A 23,207-nucleotide genomic window follows, 5' to 3' on the forward strand; every position below is an offset into this window, starting at 1 on the left:
CAACATCACTGTGACAGTGCCAAGCCTATGGATTTCCGTGATTTTCCATATTCCCCAAGTTTACACTGAGTCACTGTTCACTGAGTTCCCGATCTTTCCCGTGAACTAACTCTGTAATTTTTGTGACAGCATTCTCGTTTAGAGATGATGAAGATCATGCCCAGTAGAGACTTGTTGGTGTGTGTTGCCTCTCCAAAGCCACACTCTGTACTAAGCTTTATTAATTTCTAAACATGACATTCAACCATTAGGGTTGTTTGTGTTGATCATGGTTTTTAATCCACATTTAAGAGTTGGCCTGGAAAGAAAGAAAGTAGAAGGAGGGTCTCTGTTTATATTTTAGGTTTGAAAGCAAATAAAAGTTAAAAACACTGGTTTTCTCTTGAGGTCCAAACCCAAAGAAACATTTGGAATTCTAAGTCTATAAATTAAAATACATTAAAGGCAAAACTTACAGAATTTACCATGGCTATACATTTCTACATTGATTTGTAACTGAATTCATTTTAAAGAAATGGTTTGTTTGTTTTTATTATTCTTTTTATTGCTAACTTAAAATACACATGCTTGATCTCTAAAAAACACAAAAGCCTTTTCAAATAATGAAAACAAGATCCTAGAGGAATAATCACAGAGTTCTAAAGGGAAAAACAAATTTATAAGTGAGTGTCTACGAATTTGATGACCTACAAATTCACCATGGAGCCACTTTAATCCAGAAAATACAACATATTTGAATGCTTAGCAACTGCATAATAAATATGAATATAGACTAGAGAAAGTCTGTTGAATGTTCCTTGAAAACCAGAAGACTATTTTAGCACCTGGACTGAATTTGAAGGAAACTAAACTTGAATTAGAGTTTTGTGTAGACACCAAGAAAAAGTCAGTGGTTTTGGCTTGTTCAAGTGGTTTATTTAAAGACAGAACTTAACATAAAGTTCTTGGAACACTGCCTTATGATTTGGCTATAAGAAATGGTCGTGTGTGTGTGTGTGTGTGTGTGTGTGTGTGTGTGTGTATGTGTATGTGTGAGAGAGAGAGGGAAGACAGAGAAAGACAGACAGAATTGAATGGGAATGTCTTTTACAGTTCACTTTGCTCATTATTTTATTTCTAGTGTATAGTCCTTCTTAATCAGGCAGTGATTTCATGACACTAAAAATTAAGACACACATTTTATTTTTTATTTTTTTATTTTTTTATTTTTTTTGGTTTTTCGAGACAGGGTTTCTCTGTGTAGCTTTGCGCCTTTACTGGAACTCACTTGGTAGTCCAGGCTGGCCTCGAACTCACAGAGATCCGCCTGGCTCTGCCTCCCGAGTGCTGGGATTAAAGGCGTGCGCCACCACCGCCCGGCAAGACACACATTTTAAAAGATAAGCTTGAGCCTGTATTAATTTTTATGAATACAGAAAAATGTGCAATGATATGACACACACTATCCCACGTACATGGGTTGGTTTAAACGACTGTCTACGGATGCACTGACTGATGGAGTGGGATTCTGGATCCAGACCTTCACTAAGAAAGAGTCAGACAAATGCTGTCAGGCAAGAATAAATCATCTATCTATTGAATGCAGACAAGCATGATCAATAAAAGTTTTACTAGTATCTCGATGTCAACAGTGATGAAGAAATGGGGTTATAAAGTGAAACTAAATGCTAGAGCATGGAATGGCCAGAATGGTCCTCTTCTTAAGACTATGTATCCACTTAATACATAAGCATCCAATATTTCATGAAAGTCAGCTGGATGTAGAAATCTATTGAAAACAGTCTTCCATCTCTATTTTTTCAGGTAGATACAGTCAAGACATAGTCGGCTTAGGTGAAGTACACATTTAAGAACATAACTGCATTAGCATGGTGGCTTATTTGCAGTGCTCACATGACCCCAAGTATGAACTTGAAATAGACACCTACTACTTAGAACTTAGAAAAGTAGATTGGCGTGTAAGAATGGTGTCAGGAAACAAAGACAGCCAGTGTTTGTATTCCAGAGAGCGGCTGCAGCCTGCACTTGTTAGCTTCTGGTTCTTTTGCTTAAAAATTTTAGTTGAAAAAATTCTGGCTTAAGACGAAACATAAAAGATTGAGGCTTTTAATTGGAAAGCATTATTATTAGAAGAATTCTAACAAGGGAAAGAAACTTGATTGCATTCAAGGACAGGGCTGCTGCCTAGATAGAATATATACTGCTTTGTTCCCTCTTCTATGGATGTATTGATTCACTCTTGCTTTTTGTTGTTGTTGTTTAGAGTGACCATTGGGTATCCATAGTTGTCTGGGAGGATTGGGCAAAACGTGCCACCTGAGGAGCTGCATGGATTGGCTCTTAGTAGCCTTGCCTTTTCCCATACAGACCTTTCTTATTCCCAGAGATGTATGTGAGTGTGAAAGAGGCTCTGGACCTGACACTGGAGACGGAGTTTTTCCACATGTGGGGGAGAGCCGTGGCTCCCAAAGTTGGTTACAATCAGAGTCATCTGGGTGAGATTGGTTTTATGTAAGAAATTCTATAGATATTTCTGAGGATGTTTCAAGTTTGGGAACCAAAAATTAAATGTCAATTAATTCTCTTTGGCTTGGAGCTCTGTTTGTGGCTATCAGGGTCTTCATTATAACAGAATAATTATTCCAAATAAAATTAAGGGAACTTCTGTGGGCACTTAATAGAAAATCTTGAAAATGTGTATATAGTCTTTGTAAAGTATGAAAAACAAAAGCAACACACAAAGGCTATTTGCCATTTGAAATACATCTCCTGTTGGATATTATTAGATCAGTTAGGCACCCAATGCTAGGAAAAGTGAGTGTAACGGAGTGTCAATGCTCACTCTTCATGGACATCTGCTACACACTGCAAAAACAGAGATGGTCCTAGGGAGCTGTGTGAAAGAAAAGCCCTCCCTGTAAGCAGTACATGCATGGTTATCAATTTTGCTTTGTCTGGAAAGAGAAGTGACTAGAAGTGAGACTCACTGTTAGTGAGATGAAAGAACAAATATGGAAATTTGTAAACAGAGAAGTGAGGGGGAGTGGCATGTGGAAGAATATATACTAGTGGTGAAAAGGGAGCAGATTTCTCTGGGAGACTCTATTCCCCATGAAAAGTGTCCTCCAGAACACGGTGACATTAATGGGTTATACAGTGCAAGTCTGCAGGATCTCTTTACAATATCCCTATGCCCATGCAATGAAGGATGTTGCTATATAGTGGCAAAGATGACAGAGTCTCAGAATATATTTATAAAGCATTGTAGAGAGATCCAAAAGAAGAAATTTTAGCTCAATGAATTAGAAGAAACTGCATGTAATATATTTGCATGAAATGTTGACTCCTTCTGTTCTTCAAAAGTGGTTTCAAATAGACTACTACCCATAATCCATTGCTCTATGCTTTGTATTCTGCCATATGCGACAGACATATTCAAACATGAATTTGCACTTCCCAGCATTAATGATAAATGAATTGGCTCAGTATTAGGGAGACACGCTGTATGTATTTTGTTGGAGATACAGTGGCTGAGATTGGTTACATACACACGGAATTCATTTTCCTCCCTACCAGGCACAGAAGTGAACTGTGTTTCCCTGCTTTTCTTGCAGATGAGTCAAAGTGAAAGTGATGTACAAAGCACTTAGGACTGACCCACCAAAATAGCCAGGGAAATTTTTTGCACTCTTCATTAGCAAGGTGGATGTGTTGGATGTATTCTATGAACTCAGAAGAGAATTTAGCCACTTAGTAGGAGAACACTAAATAGCTCAGTGACATCTGAATTTCAACAATCTTCAATTCTTATCCCAACTATTCTCTTTGTAATTATTATATGTTGGTTAGAAATTAAATCTTGTGTTAATCTACTGATATTTGGTGTTATAAGTCAAATGAGCTGGTCATATAGATACCTGTATAAAAATGTGCAGATCGAAGTAGGGTATTACTACAATATAAACCTGAAATATGCAGGAATATGTAGCAGTCAGGTAGGTGGGAAATGCCTACTGAAGTCTGGGGAGACAGACAGCCTTCATATTCTACAGAGACCAGTAATCCTGTACAACAAGAAAGGGAGATTCAACATCTGAATAATCCATAGTTCAGATAGGGTGTTTTACTAAATAGCATGGATGACATTATAAATTGACTCTTCTACATTAGTATTGTGTAAGGTTTTCCAATAAGAATGATGACTTGAGATAGGAACTCATTAGGTTTTTCAAACAGAGATGAGAGATGTTAAAATATGTACTCTCTAATACTGAATAAAGTTGACTGTAGGCCATGAGTAAGAGATAAGACTGATCACTGTTACAATCCTTTCAACTACAAAAGCTCCATCCAACCCATTCATAGATCAGTGTGTAAGAGGGAAGGGGGCTGAAACAAAAAACACAGGAACTTCTCTGGACTAGACAGGGGCAAGGCTAAGGGCACCAGCTAGAGACAGGTTACTCTCTGGAAAACTGACTGTCACTGCCAAGAGGGGAATGATAGCAGTCAGAAACACATGTGAGCAGAAGCTCCAAGCTCCTCTGGTATGTCCTATGAACGGTTTTCAGAAAACAGGTCGAGAATCTTAAGAGAGTGATTGATGTCAGAATACTCAATCCTAACTAAGCCCAGGGTCTACATTCCATTTTTCTTTTCCTTACATTAAAAATTAACTTTTTAAAAAATATTTTTTTCCATCTTATCATTAGAGGTTGATCAGTACATTTGCTAAGTCTACGGGGACAGAAAAACAAATGAAAAGAAAGATATACTTCAGGGACAGCACAGTTTAAATTATAGATTTTTAAATCAATATACCCTGTTGAGCCCATTCTGACTATCCACATCCTTTTGTAGTTTGTTCCCACAGTCTTTCTGAGATTGGCGTGTGACTTGCTTTGTTCACTGGCGTATTTACAATATGACCTTAGGAGATACTGGATAAATACCTGCATATTTGGTCTTAGTCACTAGGAATTCTGCTGCACCGGGTAACAGTCACCGGCTATATTGCTGAAGGAAACATCAGAGGAGAACCATGCTGTACTAGCCAGCAATGCTTGCTAAATACCATCTTGGCGAATCCAGCCTCAGTAGAACCATGAGGGATGAGTGTCAATACATGATTGAATCTAGACAACAAGGTCAGTAAAATGCACCCAAGGCAAGTGTATAAAACTGTTCAGCTAAGTGGCTACATGGTTAATGATTTTAGGTCAATGTTTAGAGCTGATTTGTTGTTATATAACTATGAATAATAATTGATATTTTTAGCATGTAAATGAAGTCTTTTATGCTTTTCACATTAAAATCAATAAATGATACTCAGTAGTAACTTATCACCTTAAAAGTGTATCACTTTCTGATAAACGAGCAAAAAAAGCAAAACCAGAACATAACCAAAATAGCAAATGCAAATTGTCTTTATGAACATTTTTGGTAGGGGTTGCCGGATTACTGTCTTTATGATATAGTAGAAAACAAGGTAGATATTTATGTAGTAAGAAGATATACAGGCAACCTTTCAGTTGGATAACTTACTGAAACATGATTTGCTATGAAGCATGTGCTGGAGAGCCATGCACAAAGGTTCTTCACTCTGTGTGATGCTCCTGCAAGCACATGGCACTTGAAGGGCCGTCCCAAAGGTTCCCAGGTAGGCGGCCCTACAGCTGTCACTCCCAGAACAAGTAAGGTCTTGCTTGCCTAATGTGCTGATGCAGGTCTCGTCGTCCTGGCACTTCCCTGTCACACGGGGCCAGCATTCTGACTGGAATGTTCGATAGTGTGTCCTAGAACAAGAATGAAGACCTGGATTTAACCTGTAAATAGAGTCATTTCACATTAATATGTGATGACCTCTCACCTAGGGAAACACTGGCATGGGGCAAAATGAGTTCTGGGTCCCAGTACAAAGCTAACTTTGTACTTTGAAATGTTGCTATAGGGAGTGTGGATTAAAAAACAGCGAAACTGTGTAAATTACTGTCCTCTCAGGAGGGTTTCCATTATAACTATTTTTTTATCACAATGGGCGACGATTTGCAGTATGAACTACCTGAGAGAAGTTAATTAAAAAACATTTTTAACTTCATATGATTTTGGAGCTGACATTTAGACACTGTCCCCCACCAGGAAAATTCAAATAAGGCACTTCCAATCCAGTTTTCCTACACCACGGGATATACTTTGTTCTTTTTCCACATTCCTAATTATACCAAATAAAATTCACAAAATTATTTTTAGATTTTTTTTTTGTTAGACAGCAAGACCTAAGGCTGGGGAACATGTCTCCCCAAAAGAGACTTCACAATTTCTGACACCTGTCCAGTCACCTTACCAGATGAGACCGAAGCCCAGACAAGGATGGGTCAGTGGTGGACAGGCGACAGCTTGACCGGAGCTACTTAGACACGCAAATCCTTGGTTTTCCGTTTAGATTTTTTCTTATTTCTTTTCTTTTCTTTTCTTTTAATTTTATAATTTGATTTAATTTTACATATCAGCGAGGTGAGAAAGAGGAGGGATTGTATGAGCGAGAATTGTTGAGACCAAGGTTGGAAAAAGCACAGGGACAAATAGCCAAACTAAAGGAAACACATGAACTATGAACCAATAGCTGAGGAGCCCCCAGCTGAATCAGGCCCTCTGAATAAGTGAGACAGTTGATTAGTTTGAACTGTTTGGGAGGCATCCAGGCAGTGGGACAGGGACAGGTCCTTAGTGCATGAGCTGGCTGTTTGGAACCTGGGGCCGTTTAGATTTTAATATCGCTTCAGCCTCCCCTAAGATGGACTTGGAGGTGGGGAGTTTCACTGGATCTATTCTTTCCTCTTCCCAGTGAAGCCACATTGACTAAGTCTCCTTTTTGTTTGTTTTCCAGTATTAATTTGACACCTTTAATTGACTTATTAAGGCCCAGTGGCTGAATAGGCTCGGACACAGACTGTGAGCGCTCCCCGCACCCTCAAGTTTGACTACAAAAAGTTAGGCACAGCAGGACATGACAAACCCGTAATCCCATGATGGGGAAGCTGAAGCAGAATAACCTCGTGTGGGACCAGTGGGGACTACGTGTAAATGCCCCCTCAGTTTAGTCCATATTCTCATTATTTCCTGCATTTCTTACTTGTGTCCCAAACTGTCAACTCAAGGCTAGCCTGGTATACAGAGGAAGACCTTATCTAAGACAAACAAAACCCAAACAATAACAAAGATTCTGTAATCACATCACCACATCATTAAAAAAAAAAAAGGCTAATTAAAAAGCTGATTGTGAGCCGGGCGGTGGTGGCGGCGCACGTCTTTAATCCCAGCACTTGGGAGGCAGAGCCAGGCGGATCTCTGTGAGTTCGAGGCCAGCCTGGGCTACCAAGTGAGTCCCAGGAAAGGCGCAAAGCTACACAAAGAAACCCTGTCTCAAAAAACCAAAAAAAAAAAAAAAAAAAGCTGATTGTGGATCAGTGAGCTAGATGAGGGATGAAAGACCATTTCAAAAAGCCTGATGAACAGAGCTAAAATTGTAGGACCCACGTGATGGAACAAGAGAACCAACTCATGAAGATTGTTGTGCATAGGTACTGACACACTTGCACACACACACACACACACACACACACACACACACACACACAGGATAAACATGATCTTTAAAAAGATGTCATATAGGCCATCATAGTTCAACATGGTGAGTTTCTTTATTGTAAAATCCTACTCTGCATTTTACATTTGAATTTCAAAAAGGATACCACACATGTACCACAGATTCACAATAGGAATTGTCTGGCTTTATTTACACCATTTGGAGTATGGTGGGAACTCCAGCAATGGAAGGAGATCAAATGTTAGGGTTGGACTATAATAAATAAGGTGCCGAAATAAGAAAGCAAGGTATGTGTGTTTTTACTCACCTGCATAATTCATCATTTCGGCAAGTGTGAATTACACTGAGGCAAGTGGGGGGTGGAACTACGTTCAATGCACATGGCTTGCTGTGAAGAGTTTCTTTGGACTGCTGACAGGGTATATCAGATTGAGCGCAGTCACAAAAAGCCAACATCTGGGCAGTGTTAAAAGGCATATTTTGATAGAAGAACCGTATGGCTGCTTGGCAGTGTTTCACATCGCACAGATTTCCATTTGCTGAGCATGCTTTAAGGTAAAGGGCCAATTGTGCATTACAAGCCACATCCCCTACGCATGCCTCTGTCACTTCCAAACAAGACTGCATCTGTTTGAATCCTGAAAGCAATAAAATGCCCAGGTCATAGAAAAATAAGCATAAGGTTGTACATATAGAACTTGCAAATGAAACTATGGGAATTCTGTAAGGTGAGTACAAAAGTGTACCAGGTTGCTACAATTTCTTCAAAATTATAAATTTACTGAGGCTTCAGGGTGCAATGTTTGAATCATCTTTCTTCAATAGTGTATGTGCATTGTGATCCAGATTGGTGGGGAATGGATAGAACCGAAGTGGGGCTTTAGGGGAAAAAGGTCTCTGACTCTAAGTTTCTCAAAAACAAGCAACAAATCTTCAGAAATAGAATTTGAACGATGTAGCTTATTGTAAGCTCAGGGTCATGAGTCAAAATCATTGTTCTGCCACAGTTAACTGGGGATGGATAAGAAATTCCCAACAAAAGTGCTACACAGTTATTACTGTCTATGAAGATGCTCATATTCTTATAAAAATATATACACATATATGCATATATATGTGTGTGTATGTATAGAGAGACTGCTACCTCTGCTGTCACTACAGGCATACACAAAAACAGTTGGCTTGTATGATCTAAATATACTTAAAATTTACCCAACCTTTTGTTTCAATGAAAGAGTATTTTTTGAAATATCCATAAATAGATGACAGAAGGGCAAAGCAGTTGCTTTCCTAACCATTTTTGGAAAGACTGCTATGATTTTGCAGCATGTTTTTACTACAGCCTTTAAACTACACAAATAACTTTGTATCAGCATATCATTAAAAATCCTGATAATAACACTTAAATCATATCATCCAGTTTTTATAATGTAGATAAAAATGATAGTTTATATGCATTACCATGATGCAAAGGGGTAGTTAGATCCCAGTTGTGATTATTATCCTTTTTCATGTTACCTAGAAAGAAAACAAGAAACCTATTTCACTATTGAATAGTTTTCAAAATTTTCTGGAGCTATGAATGCATAGTCAACCAAATATTTACAAATGGGTGTAACACTTATTTATTCCCTGACATTAAAAAATAATGAGAGATAGATGAAGAAAAACCATGTGAGTAAATTAAAAAGCCTTGTTTTGTGGATTCAGTTACTTGACTAGACCAGGTACAGTGAATCAAAAAAAAAAAAAAAAAAAAAAAAAAGGACCTGAAGAAAAAAGAACAGCAGGAGTATTTTTTGAACAAAAGAGAGACAGAGAGAAAGAAAAAGAAAGTAAAGGAAAAGAAATTTCTCTACCAACAGAATCATAAATCAGGTAGAAATGCAATCTTAAAATTATTTCCACCTCTGATTATCTCAGTCTCTAAGAATTTCAGGATTCATAAAGCTAGAATTAGAAAATTTCATTGACAGAATCTTTCATTCCACAAGCATTAGTTGGATTTGGACTGGGTACCAGGTGGCATCCTTGAGAACAGCAGTATGTAGTCCTTGTAGCTGATAACCCACAGCTTCCTAGGAAATAAACACAACAAAAGCCAACACAAAATACAAGAAGCAGCAACAGACCTGTGCAAAGAGTGTTAAGGAAAGCGACATGATCAGAATTTCATTTTAAAACATCTAGTTAATATACTTATTTGTCAACTGTTACCAAGACATCAACTTGTTTTCTGATGTAAACATCCTCGCATGACTAAACTGGTCCTTGTCGGGCTGTCTGTGCTCCTTGCTCATCAGCCCACTGCAAGCAAACAACTGTACAACCATAGGCAGGTTCTTCACAGTGCTTCACGTCTCAACCTCTGCAGACTCTGCACTGACCTAGCTGCTGTTACTGTATAGTTTTATTTTTCTATTGACTAGGTCAAGAATCATCATTTCTTCTAGAATCCAATCTCCTCCTGTCTTTCTGAGGAAGAACTGACTTCTTTTTCTGTGGTACGACCCCATATTAAATAAAATTCTAAAAAACGAACAAACAAACACCAGATTTCAGTGAGTTGTACAGATTTTCTAAAAATACAATTGCAGACATACAAATACAGACAAACATCACTACTTGTACAAATTGACAAGTTTGTGCTATAGACTAAAACATGTTTAAGAAACTACCCTTAAGCCGGGTGGCGGTGGTTCACACCTTTGATCCAGCACTTGGGAGGCAGATCCAGGCAGAGCTCTGTGAGTTCGAGGCCAGCCTGGTCTACAGAAAGAGATCCAGGACAGGCACCAAAACTACACAGAGAAACCCTGTCTCGAAAAAACAAAAACAAAACAAAAACAAAAAACAAAAACCTACCCTTGACCCATCAATTTGTAATCACTTTATTGTTATCGACTGGATACTTATGCTCTGCTCTCAAACATGAATGCTAAAGCTCTAACCCCAAGTGTATGTGTGTGTGGATATGGTGTTTTTAAGGAATCAGTGAGGGACAAATAAGGTCATAATAGTGGGCCATTGGTCTGCTTGGTCTGCTTGGTTGGGTTACACTTCTTCCATCCCCTCCCATACCTATTCTTTAGCACACATCAAGAAAGGGTCATAGAAGGATACAGCAAGAGGTCAAGGAAGAAAGGAGACTTCATCAAGAGGAGACCCCACTGGACTATCTGGGCCTTCTGTTTCCATGCCGTGAAGAATAAAGCTGCTTCTTTCAAGGCCATTTAGTCTACGGGGCTTTGTTCTCAGTCTGAATAGAACAACTAACTTGTTGTGGGGGTAGTTATTGCCCAAACCACAAAACATTTACTTTTAGTATAAAAGAGTGATTTTTGTTTCAGATAGTATGCTGTTTTTGTAGGCCATACAATAAACTGTCTGTATATTAAATGCCAACCTCATGTCATTTCAGATGTGTATATGTTATATTTGTATATGTATATATGCATGCACTTTTCCAATAGAACATTTTAAACAGTAGGTCCATTATTGAAAACAGTTAAAAGACAGTGTGCCCTGGGGATAAACAATTATGCACCCACCAGACCTGCACTTGAGTTATACAATCATATACAAATGCATCAAAAACTACAAAACATCTCCTAAATTTGTGTCAGAATCAATCCCCTTTGTCTTCTCTTCCTTAACATAATCAGTACTGATGGCTGCTTACTCTCCATGTGAAATCAGGCTAGGGTGTTTTTATTAATTGTATTGACTTCTGCATTCTTCTTAAGTTGACCCACTTGTATCAACAGCTTGGGAATTTGACCTCATCTCACCTTGCTACCACTCTGGTCTAAGACGCCGTAAACTTTTTGTTGTTGTTGTTGTTGTTAATCTTGACTGGTCCAGCAGGCTTATAATTTATTAATGAATGATCCCTTCCTCTCAGTTTCACCTTCTGTGCAAATCTCATGTCCCTACGCCATACATGGAATTAAACACAAATTTCATACTTAGAACTTGAGCTCACCATTTCGATATCTAGTAAATACTGCAGACTCAAAACATACACGTCTGGATCTGGATATTTCCTCTGTCCTCCACTAAAGCCCTTTCTTCTGGGAACTGTCCATATTAATGAAAGGAATGACAGTGCTATCTTTGGAGTTAGTGACTCCCAACACAAAACAAACCAAAAAACTTCGACCCTTGTTCATGTACTCCCACGTGATTCACGTTTATAAACATATTCAGAATCTAACGTTTTTTAATACTGGTCTGTCATCCAACAAGTGTATGCTGCACAATCATTGAAGTCTCACAACAATTGTGAGGAAAGTGGCATGAGAAACTCCTTCCTTGAGAAGTCAAGAATCTAGAGAACAATCATTTTTGTTTGTTCTTTTATCTCAGGGGTTTAGAACTTATCATGGGAAGGTAGAGCCTCTAATTAAATGACTATCTCTTTCCCTGTTTTATCTGTTTTTTCTTTCTTTTTTTGTGTTTGTTTCTGTTTTTGTTTTTTGAGACAGCATCTCCCTAAGTAGCTCTGGCTCTCCTGGAATTCACTTTGCAGACAAGACTGGCCTTGAACTCAGAGACCTGCCTGCCTCTGCCTCCTGGGTTCTGGGATTAAATGTGTGTGTCACCACACTGGCTGCTTCTTTAATTTTAAAATTTCTTTAAAATGTAGCAATCTTCTTCAATGAAGGACAGAGGTCCTTCTTTCACTACACAGATCTAAATGTTTCCTAAGCATTTGTTCAATGAATAAGTGAATAAATAGAATTGGCAATATGCTTCATTCTTTCTGATACCCTCTGTCCATTGGCGTAGTATGAAGGTTTACAAATATTTAATTTCTAAGAGAAATTTAAAATTAACCTTCAAAGGAGAAATGACAAGTAGAACTAGAAATTAAGTATTCTTTAGTTAATGCCTTTTTATGATTATGTTTAGTGTTCCTAAATTATTCCTTTAAATACCAACCTGAAGTCATGTCCTCTTGGAGTCCATCTTTCTTGTCTTGACTGACGGTGGGAATTTGATTAATATGAGTATCCTGGATGCAAATGTCTTCAAATAAGCTTTTCCAAATCCGAATGCAGTCTCCTTCCAAAGGGAAACCACACCGACAGCCCCACAAAACCGTCTCTCTCAGGCTCTCTCTCAGGGCGACACACAACAGTCGGCCGTTAAGGGTGTGGCATTGTGCAGTTCCTTTGCCACAGGCTTTCTTAAAGTTCTCATGGAGCAGAGTGCAGTGCTCAGACTCCCGACAGGCCTCTGCTGCTGCGATGCAGCTATCCTTCCTCTCGGCCGTTGAAGATGAACCTTTCCTCTGGAACTGTCGTGGGACGTTTGACAGCGGCACCGGATCGGAAGACCCTGCTGTCTCCTCTAGGAATAAAGTCAAAGAATGGTTTAAGAACTAAGTCCATTTACTCTTTATGTGTTTGTAAACTCTTAATGTCTTTTTTAAGAATATAAATACATTATATAGATATTTCAATATCTTTCAAAATATTGGAAAATTATTTTAAGGCATCTGTTTCAAATGATCTGAAATTTTGGAAACAGACATACTAAGTTTTCAGTTGCAGACATACATAATATTAGCTCTGAGTTTCTTCTCTTGGAGATACTTTGGCTTCATTCACTCTTGTCTTCATTGCGTTTTGACAATTGACACAACTTTCAATTAACTATGTACATTTAACACATTATTTCCCGTAAACTTTTAAGACTTTTCATTGCTTTCTGGAAATATGCCTTTACTGAAAGGTTTCTCAGATGTTTTTCTTGTTTTTTTTTTTTCCTTATATTCTTTCAGGTGTTTTCTTTTTCCTCAGTCCCTTAGCTCCTCATACAACGTAATTCCACACATCTTCATCCACTCACACACATGCGCATGAAGTAAGACAAGATAAAGTAAAATGTATACATATTTACAATTTATATTTTGCTTTTGCACATAATAAAGTAAAATGTTTTTGCCATACTCAAGGAGCAATTTTCAGCTCTTGGAGGCTGTTCTACTCTGCATAGAGCCAGGAACCCATAGTATGTTCGTTCCACAGAAAGAAGACGAGAAATGCAGCTTCCTTATAAAGTTTTGGGTACCCTGAGCATAGGCTTTGGGGTCTATTTCTAAAACATTTCTCTGCCTCTGAGATACTTCAGATGACCTCCACATTCGCAAAGATTTTTTTTATTGGCTTTATTACATAAATGTTCCTCACAGTTACATTTTTTCAATGCTTCGTTAGGTATATGAGATAAACACCATATGACTAACTTCATGCTATGAAAATGTTTACTTACAATTTACTTATGGTACCATTATAAAAACTTGACCATAGTTATAACTCTAGAATATGTTTTGAAACACATACTATTGTAGCATTCAAACATTTTTTCAAATAAGAACTCACCATAAATTGCTTGTAAGTCAGACTAATAAAAACAGAGACCATATTGGCTAGCAAGCCTGGGCACACGTTGTGAAATCTATGTAAATGAAGATTGTCTGCATGTAATTGTTCCTCTTATATTGGTCATTGTATAGTTATTTTTATTAGAAAATATTTATTTTCCAATAAGCTTTATATATCTACTTAAATATCAATCTGTTTTATGACATTCATCAGCTATAAAATATATATATGAAATAAACCAGGTTAAATTACATAATCCTGTTAAATGTCTGTTTTACTCTATGATGTTAGCTACTAAATAGCTTTACTCAGTTTTATGTCCATTGCACCAGGGATTATGATGTGTCTACCTATATTAAGTGAATCATAACTATTTTATGAATGAACATATGATTTTAATGTTCAAACTTTGAGAAGTTAAGTGTTTACACAATATATTCGATGATAGTATATTTAGTTTTGGGTACTATTCTGGAAACTTTGGCAGAATCAAAAATATCCAAACTTAAAAATGTAGGTTTATATACAATAGGGACTGTTTTAGTGATGCCAAGGAAAGAGAAGGAGATTTTTTTTTTCTGCAGTGTAATTAAAGGGTTTGCAGAGAGTATTGAGACTGAAATACAATGAATGATGAGACTGAAGTTATCATGTCTTTTTCTCTCTAAGCTGAATTGTAGGCAGTCTATTAGGGGCTCTTTGAAACTGTAACCCTCCAATGGTCCATAATGAAATACACTCGAGGGACTCTTTAGGTCTCCACCTCTAGGTCATCAGATAAGGGTTCTGTTGCCTGGATTGTCCATATTTCACATTGTAATGTTAAATAAACTTCTATTCTGTGAAAAAAAATTTTTGCATGTGAAATGACTTCAATCTCTCTGAATTTGTCTGTACTTGTTAAAGTGATGATATTTTGTGAAAATGACATGAGGATGGCCATTGAGTTTACTGTCTTGGAAGAAAAGTGAGTCACTATTAGAATAAACATTACAAATGATTGCAACTCAGTTTACTTTAAACCAAAAAATAAAGAAGACACATTTAATTGCCAAAATAATGTCATTTCCATACCCTGTTGTACTGGTTTCTCATATCTATAATGGTGGACTACTCTCTCTGTCTTCTTTTTTTCTGGCTTTTGAAATTTGATAGTTTGTTGTTTTTCTCCCTATTGCTAAAGAAAAGAAAATGATGTGAATGATAGAAAAGAAGTTGTAGGAAGAAGAGGGCTAAGGAGAAGGAAGGGAGATTGATTAGAGAGGGTGGGTGTTACAATAGTCACCATGTGCTTGTGCTAAATAGCCTTTCATCAACTTGACAACTTTTGGGTTCTTTAATTAGATTGTGAAATTTTACTAGCAAATGTTATTCTTCATAATTTTTTACATGCCTTCACACTCATTTCCAGCTGGTCACCAAGTCCTCATGATTATAATTCACAATTTTCCACTGAAGTATATCTTAGAAGTTTCAGGACTACTGTGTTAGCTTGAAAACGTGACACCTCTCATTAGTTTGGACATGGGTGATTCTCTCTCTCTCTCTCTCTCTCTCTCTCTCTCTCTCTCTCTCTCTCTCTCTCTCTCTCTCTCCCTCCCTCTCTCATTCTCTTCTAATCCCTGGAAATGACTTTTTAAAAAGATGATTTTTTTCATTTCTCTGTTTAAACTATATAACAGCTCCTCACAGCAAATCATGAAATCTAATCTCTTTAGAAAGGCAAGTAAGTCCAGCCTTCCCCGATGTATAGCATCTGGTTTCCTTCTCGCATCATCTTGAGATGCTTCTCCATCTTACAATGCAGCAAAACAAAGGCTTTGTTGTTCCTCAAATGGTTGCAGCTTCATTTTATTGCCTCTGGTTACAACATTTATTTCTTTTTCCCTCCCGAAGGAGCTCAGTTCACCTAACTCTACCAGTTCTATGAAGTGTTTGAAGTCGCAATTATTTCCTCTGCTATGATGTCAATGCACATGTTCATTGTGGATGGGTGCATGACTATCAGGTAGAACACAGCACAGTGTACAAAGTGATACTTGGAAATTTTTACTTTAATTAGGAATTGAGGTAGTCTGAAATAGACTTGACTTTAATTCCTGACTTTAGAATTAAATTAGAAATCAACAAGAAAGGTATCCAGGAAATCTTCTAAATGAACTATATATTAAAGAAGTGATGAAGCAGAGGAGAAGTTAAATGGAAAGGATATTCAGGTGAAATCTTCTGAGAAGTGTTTCCTCAGGACCAGCACACAGAGGCTATAGTTCAGGGGAGCAAAGGTTACATCTCATGAGGACAGCTGATCTTGGTAATGTGTAAGAGACTACCACATGGTATTGGTTTTGAAGGCATGAAGCAGTCATGAAGGGCAGCTGAGGCTTGGCTTCATGTGGCTATGATGGAATCCTTTCAGAGTAGCCAGAAGGCCTTTGTAAAGGTTCAGCTTAAGTTGAAGTCCAAGGATTGAAGGGGTAGTGGAGAGAAGCTGAGGTTTGTCACCAACTACTAGGGTCAAAATCCCTGCAGAGAGGCAGGAAGGCTATTTATGGAGGTACAACCTGTTTCAGTGGAGACCACAACATATTAGAGATGCTAGGACCATGGGATGTCCACCAAAGATAGCAGTGTGTTTGGAGTAAGCCTACAAGGCAAGCTGTGTGTTCTATGGATGGCAGAGCCAGAGATGTGGAGTTTCCCAAGCCTTTTGAAGGTCAGAATACTGTGAGCAAATCCCAGAATTGAACACTGAGATAGTTACACTATTGGAGTTTGGTTTTGCTTTGATCTGATTGCAACTGTGCCCTGCTTTTTTCCTCTTGGGAAAAGGAGTATGTAAGTTGTTAAGGAACAAATTCAGTCAATGAAAAAAATTATGCTATCAAGACTCCTTATAAAATGACCTAAAACTGAGTGCAAAGGCATTTTTTTCTTATTTTTGTATTATTGTTTTATTATAATTATAAATATTTTATGTATTCTTTGAAATTTTGATACATGTTTACAATATATTTTGGTTATATCCATCCTCTACAGGTTTCTTTAACTTCCCTTAAGACCCACCAAATTGTGTCACTCCAGACACTATATCCTCTTCTTCATTCTTTTATTATTCTTATTATTATCAGTCCACTTAGTCAAATTAATTTTATTTGGGAAATGGCTATGGAAACATCCACTGGGACGTACTACTATCTCCAAACAAAGGTGATTCTCTCTCTCTTATTAGCCATCAAATGCCATAACTTATCTGCTAGGGGTGGGGGCTTGGAAGCTCCCCTCCCACCCATGCTGGAATTTTGAATGGCTTTATTTTGTGTGGGTCTTGTGTAGGCAACCATGACTGCTGTGTCATGTCCAGAGGACAGTATTTCACACCTCCTCCCCAACCTCCTGCACTTAACAGTCTTTCCATGCTTTCTTCCTCAGTGTTCCCTGAGCTTTGATTGGAGGTGGGGTGAGGTTAGAGAAGATTTATCCACAGATGAGTGAGCACTCAATGGCCATCTTTTGTTGTTAAAAACAAAAGTTGCAAATGAAGGCCAATTTATAGTCAAATGAACACCGCGATGAACACCACCAAATATGAGAAAGTGAGAGAGAGAGAGAGCAAACTATCAACACATGAATTTTAAAAAGAACAGTACAACTTCTACAGATATTAAAAAAGACAACCAGAGAATACTAAGAGCAGAATATCACAGAGATCTACAAAGATAGAAGTCATAAAGAGTCACATAGAAAATAAAACAGACGAACACTATAATATAAATACGATCATGATAAATGGAAGATAAATTATTGTGGAATATTATTTTAAAATGTGCCATATTTGTTTATTCTGTGGAGCATTTGTTTTAATGATGCAAAGATGTGTTGCATTCTTTTATGTTGCATTTAACTCTGTGAAGCAATGTTACTTTCCCTGTCAAAAACATCTGATTGGGCTAATAAAGAGCTGGTCAGCCAACAGCAAGGAAGGAGAAAGGATAGGTGGCACTGGCAGGCAGAGAAAATAAATAGGAGGAGAAATCTGGGAGAGAAAGATCAAGGAGCGAGAAAAAGAGGAGAGGAGGACTCCAGGGACCAGCCACTCAGCTACATAGCAAGCCAGAATAAGAAGTAAAGAAAGATATACAGAAATTGAGAAAGGTAAAAGCCCAGAGGAAAAAGGTAGATGGGATAATTTAAGTTAAGAAAAGCTCACTAGAAATAAGCCAAGCTAAGGCAAGGCATTTATAAGTAATAATGTCTCTGTGTGTATTTATCTGGTAGCTGGGTGGTGGTCTTCCCCAAAGAGCCCAAGAGTAAAGACTAATAAACAACCAGCAACAAGAAACTACTAAAGTTCACTCATGACATTGAAACTAGGACAATTCTATAACAATTAATCATATAAATTTATATTTTATGTATCACATGATGAATTGTGCAGCTATAGTACTATTTAAACTAATAGTTAAAGCAAAAGAATCAATTATTTCTATACTGTTCTAGAATATAGAAAAGAAAGTACTTTCCAATTTAGTTTTAATAGCCAGCATTAGATATATAACAGAATTAATAATTTAAGAAACTATGTCAATATCCTGCTTGAACTCAGACATAGCAATAAAATATTACCAACTTAAATACAGTAAATGTACAACAAATGAACGCACAGTGACTGAATGGGATTCAGGTTTGAAATAAAGAGCTGATTCAACAAATATTACCTGTCTGATTGATGCATTTTTTCCCAAAAAGTTTGTTCACTGTACAGTGGAGGTCATCGACACAAAGACATTCTTTAAGCTGGAAATTTTTTTCCACCAAAGACTGGATACTCAGGTTACAATGTGATGAGTTATTTATCTTGCAGGAGTCACCTGGATTTCATAATCACATATAACACTGAAGATATTAATCTGAATATAAAGTTTATTTCTGCTTCACAAAGTGATTTTAGTACATCAACCCAAGAAATTAATGAGTTTAGTAAGATTATCTTGGTTTGCTAAAGGATGTTCATCAAAGTGACTTTATCCTCCAGGTTTTTAACAGTGAACAGAAATATTATTGGCTATGGGATGCATTTTAATATATGAGTATTAGGTTTGATATGGGGACAATACTCAACGCACCAGGTCCTTAGGTATTTAAGTTACCCAGAAAGCTCCAAAGAAGTCAGATGTTTTGTCCCACAAACACTGAGTGAATCAAAACAAATTAGGATCTGTTAAATACACATAAAATTTGGGCTCTGTTTTTAAGCAATCCACTATTGAAAGGTTTTGATCTAGGAGCATCTGGATCAAGGGTAGTGTTGCTTGTGTAACTACTAAGAATTCCTTCAATGCTTAGGAACTACAAACATCAAACAGAAAACAGAGAAACTTGACCATACCTCCTAGGGTCATCTTTCTCACTCTATTTTGCCCCCCCTCATCCCTCCCAAGAGGGGTGTAATTTGCCCACTTGTATAGCAGACAAATGCCCTACCACTGAGCTACACATGGACTCCCTGTTTTTTTTGTTTGTTTTTTTTTGTTTTTTCGAGACAGGGTTTCTCTGTGTAGCTTTGTGCCTTTCTTGGAACTCACTTGGTAGCCCAGGCTGGCCTCGAACTCACAGAGATCTGCCTGGCTCTGCCTCCCAAGCGCTGGGATTAAAGGCGTGCGCCACCACCGCCCGGCTCATTTTCTTTTTTAAAAGTTTTATACATTTTAATTAAAATATAATTATGTCCTTTCTCCCCCTCCCTTCCCTTCCTCAAACTGCTCTCAAATCTCCTTCCTCCCACTATTTCAATGATCCCCACTGTCAAACTGATAATCTTTTCTTCTCTGATTATCATTGTTACATAGATGATAGATAGATAGATAGATAGATAGATAGATAGATAGATAGATAGATAGGTACATGTTTGCACAGATATATAAATACAACCTGATGAGTCTGTTTTTATTGTTTGTGTGAATATCTTTTCAGGGCTGATGCTTTGTATTGTACAATTACGCCCCTCAACCCTAGGAGAGACTAACTCTGCCTTTCTCAGCAGTCATCAGGGGCCTGTAGTTCTTTGTCTAGTGGAGTGATCCCCTGAGATTTTCCCTTTCTTCACTAGCATGTCTATTAGTCTTGCCATTGTTCAAATCCTGTTTATACAGCCATTTCTATGAGAGCCTGATTCACTAACAGACTTTGGCAAGATATTCATAAAGATGCAGTAAGTGGCACCCACATGGTGGTGGTAGCCAGCAGCGTTCTAATTGGAATGAAGACTCACTCAACAGGGAAGAAATCATGCCTGGCAGTAGACACCTAGCCAACTTCTTCCTACTAATGAGATCATAGATCTTAGAAGAAAATCTACTACTACAAGTTGCCAGACCAACTACATCCTAAATCTTATCCTTATACCCAGAGATAAATATAGCTATCAACACTCGTCAAAGAAGTTCTCCCTCCCTCTCTTAAGGTTTACTTCATTTTATTTGTGTGCCTGTGTGTTTTGACTCCATGTACATGCTTGCCTGGTGCCAATGGGGAATAGAAGAGGGCACCAGTTACCCTGGAACTGGAGGTGTAGATAATTGTGAGCTGCCATGTGGGTGTTTGGGTTCTAACCAGGGTCCTCTGGAAAGCAGCCAGTGCTCTTAACTGCTAAGCTGTCTCTCCAGTCCCCAGGAGCTCCTCTTTACAGTAAATGTATACCATCACAGACAATCACAACTGGACACAATCCAGAGATCAGTAAATCATGTGGATCCCAGACAGCCCCAGTGGATACACAGTTTCTGCGTCTATGGCTCCGGGACCACCATGTGAGAGATGGGCAGAAAGATTATAAGAGCCAGAATACAAGGAAATCTGTGTGGGGCAGTCTAGAAATGACTTTTTAAACAAAGTACGCATTTTAGTGTTTCCACCTGTAGAGTGCTTTCCAAAATACCTTAAAGCTTTCTGTATTTGAAATGATGTTCTGCGCACATTGGAATACCAATGCTTGCTGTTTGGTAATGTCCAAGCTGACCTTACACAGGGGACTGGGGTGCAGTTTAGTCTCAGCTATCCCGTCTCTTTAACTATTTTGTTGTGACATATTTTATTGTACTTGTTACTCTAAAAGTATATTAAAAGGTATGTAAGTGGTTCTAAAGTTCTCCTAACACTTAGAAAGCATTTTATAAGTAACATTGAATGACTCAGTCACTTATAATTACCAGTATTTCATTTTCTGGTTAAAAATTAATTTGCCTCTAACCTATAATTTTTTAGATTGAAAAAACTAATTGAATTTTTTACTTGTATATTTAGGAACATTTCTCTCTGCTTCATATATAAAATAATTACTCAAATACTATCATAATTCATTGCAAATGGCTTAGATTTGTTAGCTAACGTAACAAATAACTTATAACTGATGACATATTAAGTATAATATTTTAATACCACATTTAAAGTTGCCTTGTCAAATATAGCTAGGATTTCATCATCAAAACAAATATGGTTTTTTTTTTTTGTCATCTTCTGACCGTACACATCCTGAGCAAATGTGTAAGCTTATACATTCTGAGCAAATATGTAAGCACGAGCTGTAACTCTCCTATGGATGTAAATATCTCTGTTTTCTCTCCAGGGCAGAGAAGCAAAGTCCTCTGTAACATCCTTTGGAGTCCTTCGAGACCTGCTGATGGAGACCCTGACATTGTTAGAACTATAGGCTACTGCCTTTGACCCAGAACACTCTGGGGTTAGGTGAGATTCACTAGCACTATATTGTCCAATATTCATAGAAAGGGCGGGGAAACATTATGTCATGCAGTACATTTTTTCATTTTCCCCTCTTGGTCTCTTATTAAACTTTGCACAATTTTCATGAGATGTTTAATTATAATAATCACAGTACAAAGACAAATTTGTCATAATGATAGAGCATAATGTTTTAAAACGTTGGCATAAGAACACCGTGGGAATGTTTCGCTATGTCATCGGCCTCTTAGAGCAGTCTACTTTTAGCGAATGCTAAAGTACTCTGAGCAATACTAACTCAATGACCTGACTGTTCAGATGACTTTTGTTACTGTTTTACAAATACTGGTCACTCAGCACCTTCCCCCACTCCCCTCCCCCCAACAACAATGACGAAAGCAAGCAAGCCATGAGGGCTCTATTAAATAGGCCAAAGGTTCCAGGGAATTCAGAGAGCAGCTAAGCCCATCATCACACGCGCCCAGAGGTGGAAAAACAAAAAACAAAAACAAAAAACAACAGGCAATTCCATTTATCTCCCACCTAGCACTTCTTTTTTTCGAGACAGGGTTTCTCTGTCTAGTTTTGGAGCCTGTCCTGGATCTCGCTCTGTAGACCAGGCTGGCCTGGAACTCACAGAGATCCTCATGGCTCTACCTCCCGAGTGCTGGGATTAAAAGGCAGAGGCCACCACCACCTGGCTCACCTAGTGCTTCTTATATGGGAAGGTAGTTTCTGGGTGTGGCAAAGCCATGGCCTCTTCTTTCCTCACCCTCAACTACAAAAACTCTCACCAACTGGATCAGGCCCTCTGAGTGGGTGAGACAGTTGATTGGCCTGATCTGTTTGGGAGGCATCCAGGCAGTGGCACCGGGTCCTGTGCTCATTTCATGAGTTGGCTGTTAGAAACCTGGGGCCTATGCAGGGTCCCTTGGCTCGGCCTGGGAGGAGGGGACTGGACCTACCTGGACTGAGTCCACCAGGTTGATCTCAGTCTGTGGGGAAGGCTTTGCCCTGGAGGAGATTGGAATGGGGGGTGGGCTGGGGGGAAGGTGAGGGAGAAGAGGGGGGAGAACAAGGGAATCTGTGGCTGATATGTAGAACTGAATTGTATTGCAAAATAAAAATTTAAAAAAACAAAAACAAAAACAAAAAACTCTCAGACCCTGGGCCGAGCACTCCTGTTCCTGTTTCTCCCGATGCTATGTGGCCGGGTCTTTGGGTGTCACCTCTAACAAAGTAGAAGTCTGCTCTCGAGAGTTTGGGGGTGGAATGGAGTCTTCACTCTTCATTTCCCTCTGCCTGCTCAGTTCTGACATTTCCTTGCAGTCACTACAATCTTTGCTCTAATTCGGAACTGCCCTCCGAACATTTGCGCTTTACAAATCTTAAAATATATTTTAATTTGTCCATGACACAGTAGGAATGGAAAATAGTATACATAGTATATTACAAATGTGCAAATAAAATTTTAG

At 38.2% G+C, this 23,207-nt stretch overlaps 1 protein-coding gene across 1 annotated transcript in view; it reads right to left on the reverse strand.

Annotated features, from left to right (window-relative positions):
* The window catches only part of Gfral (GDNF family receptor alpha like), a 47,079-nt gene that overhangs the window by 18,551 nt on the left and 5,321 nt on the right, over window positions 1-23,207 (reverse strand). The window contains exons 3-6 of the mRNA XM_059267019.1: window positions 18,714-18,866; window positions 9,068-9,124; window positions 7,914-8,244; window positions 5,545-5,795 (exon numbers count right to left, since the gene is read on the reverse strand). Coding sequence (XP_059123002.1) covers window positions 5,545-5,795; window positions 7,914-8,244; window positions 9,068-9,124; window positions 18,714-18,866 — 792 coding nt within the window. The remainder of the gene's footprint in view (window positions 1-5,544; window positions 5,796-7,913; window positions 8,245-9,067; window positions 9,125-18,713; window positions 18,867-23,207) is intronic.

The sequence above is a fragment of the Peromyscus eremicus genome, chromosome 7 (assembly GCF_949786415.1).
Source record: "Peromyscus eremicus chromosome 7, PerEre_H2_v1, whole genome shotgun sequence".
Classification (NCBI taxonomy): domain Eukaryota; kingdom Metazoa; phylum Chordata; class Mammalia; order Rodentia; family Cricetidae; genus Peromyscus; species Peromyscus eremicus.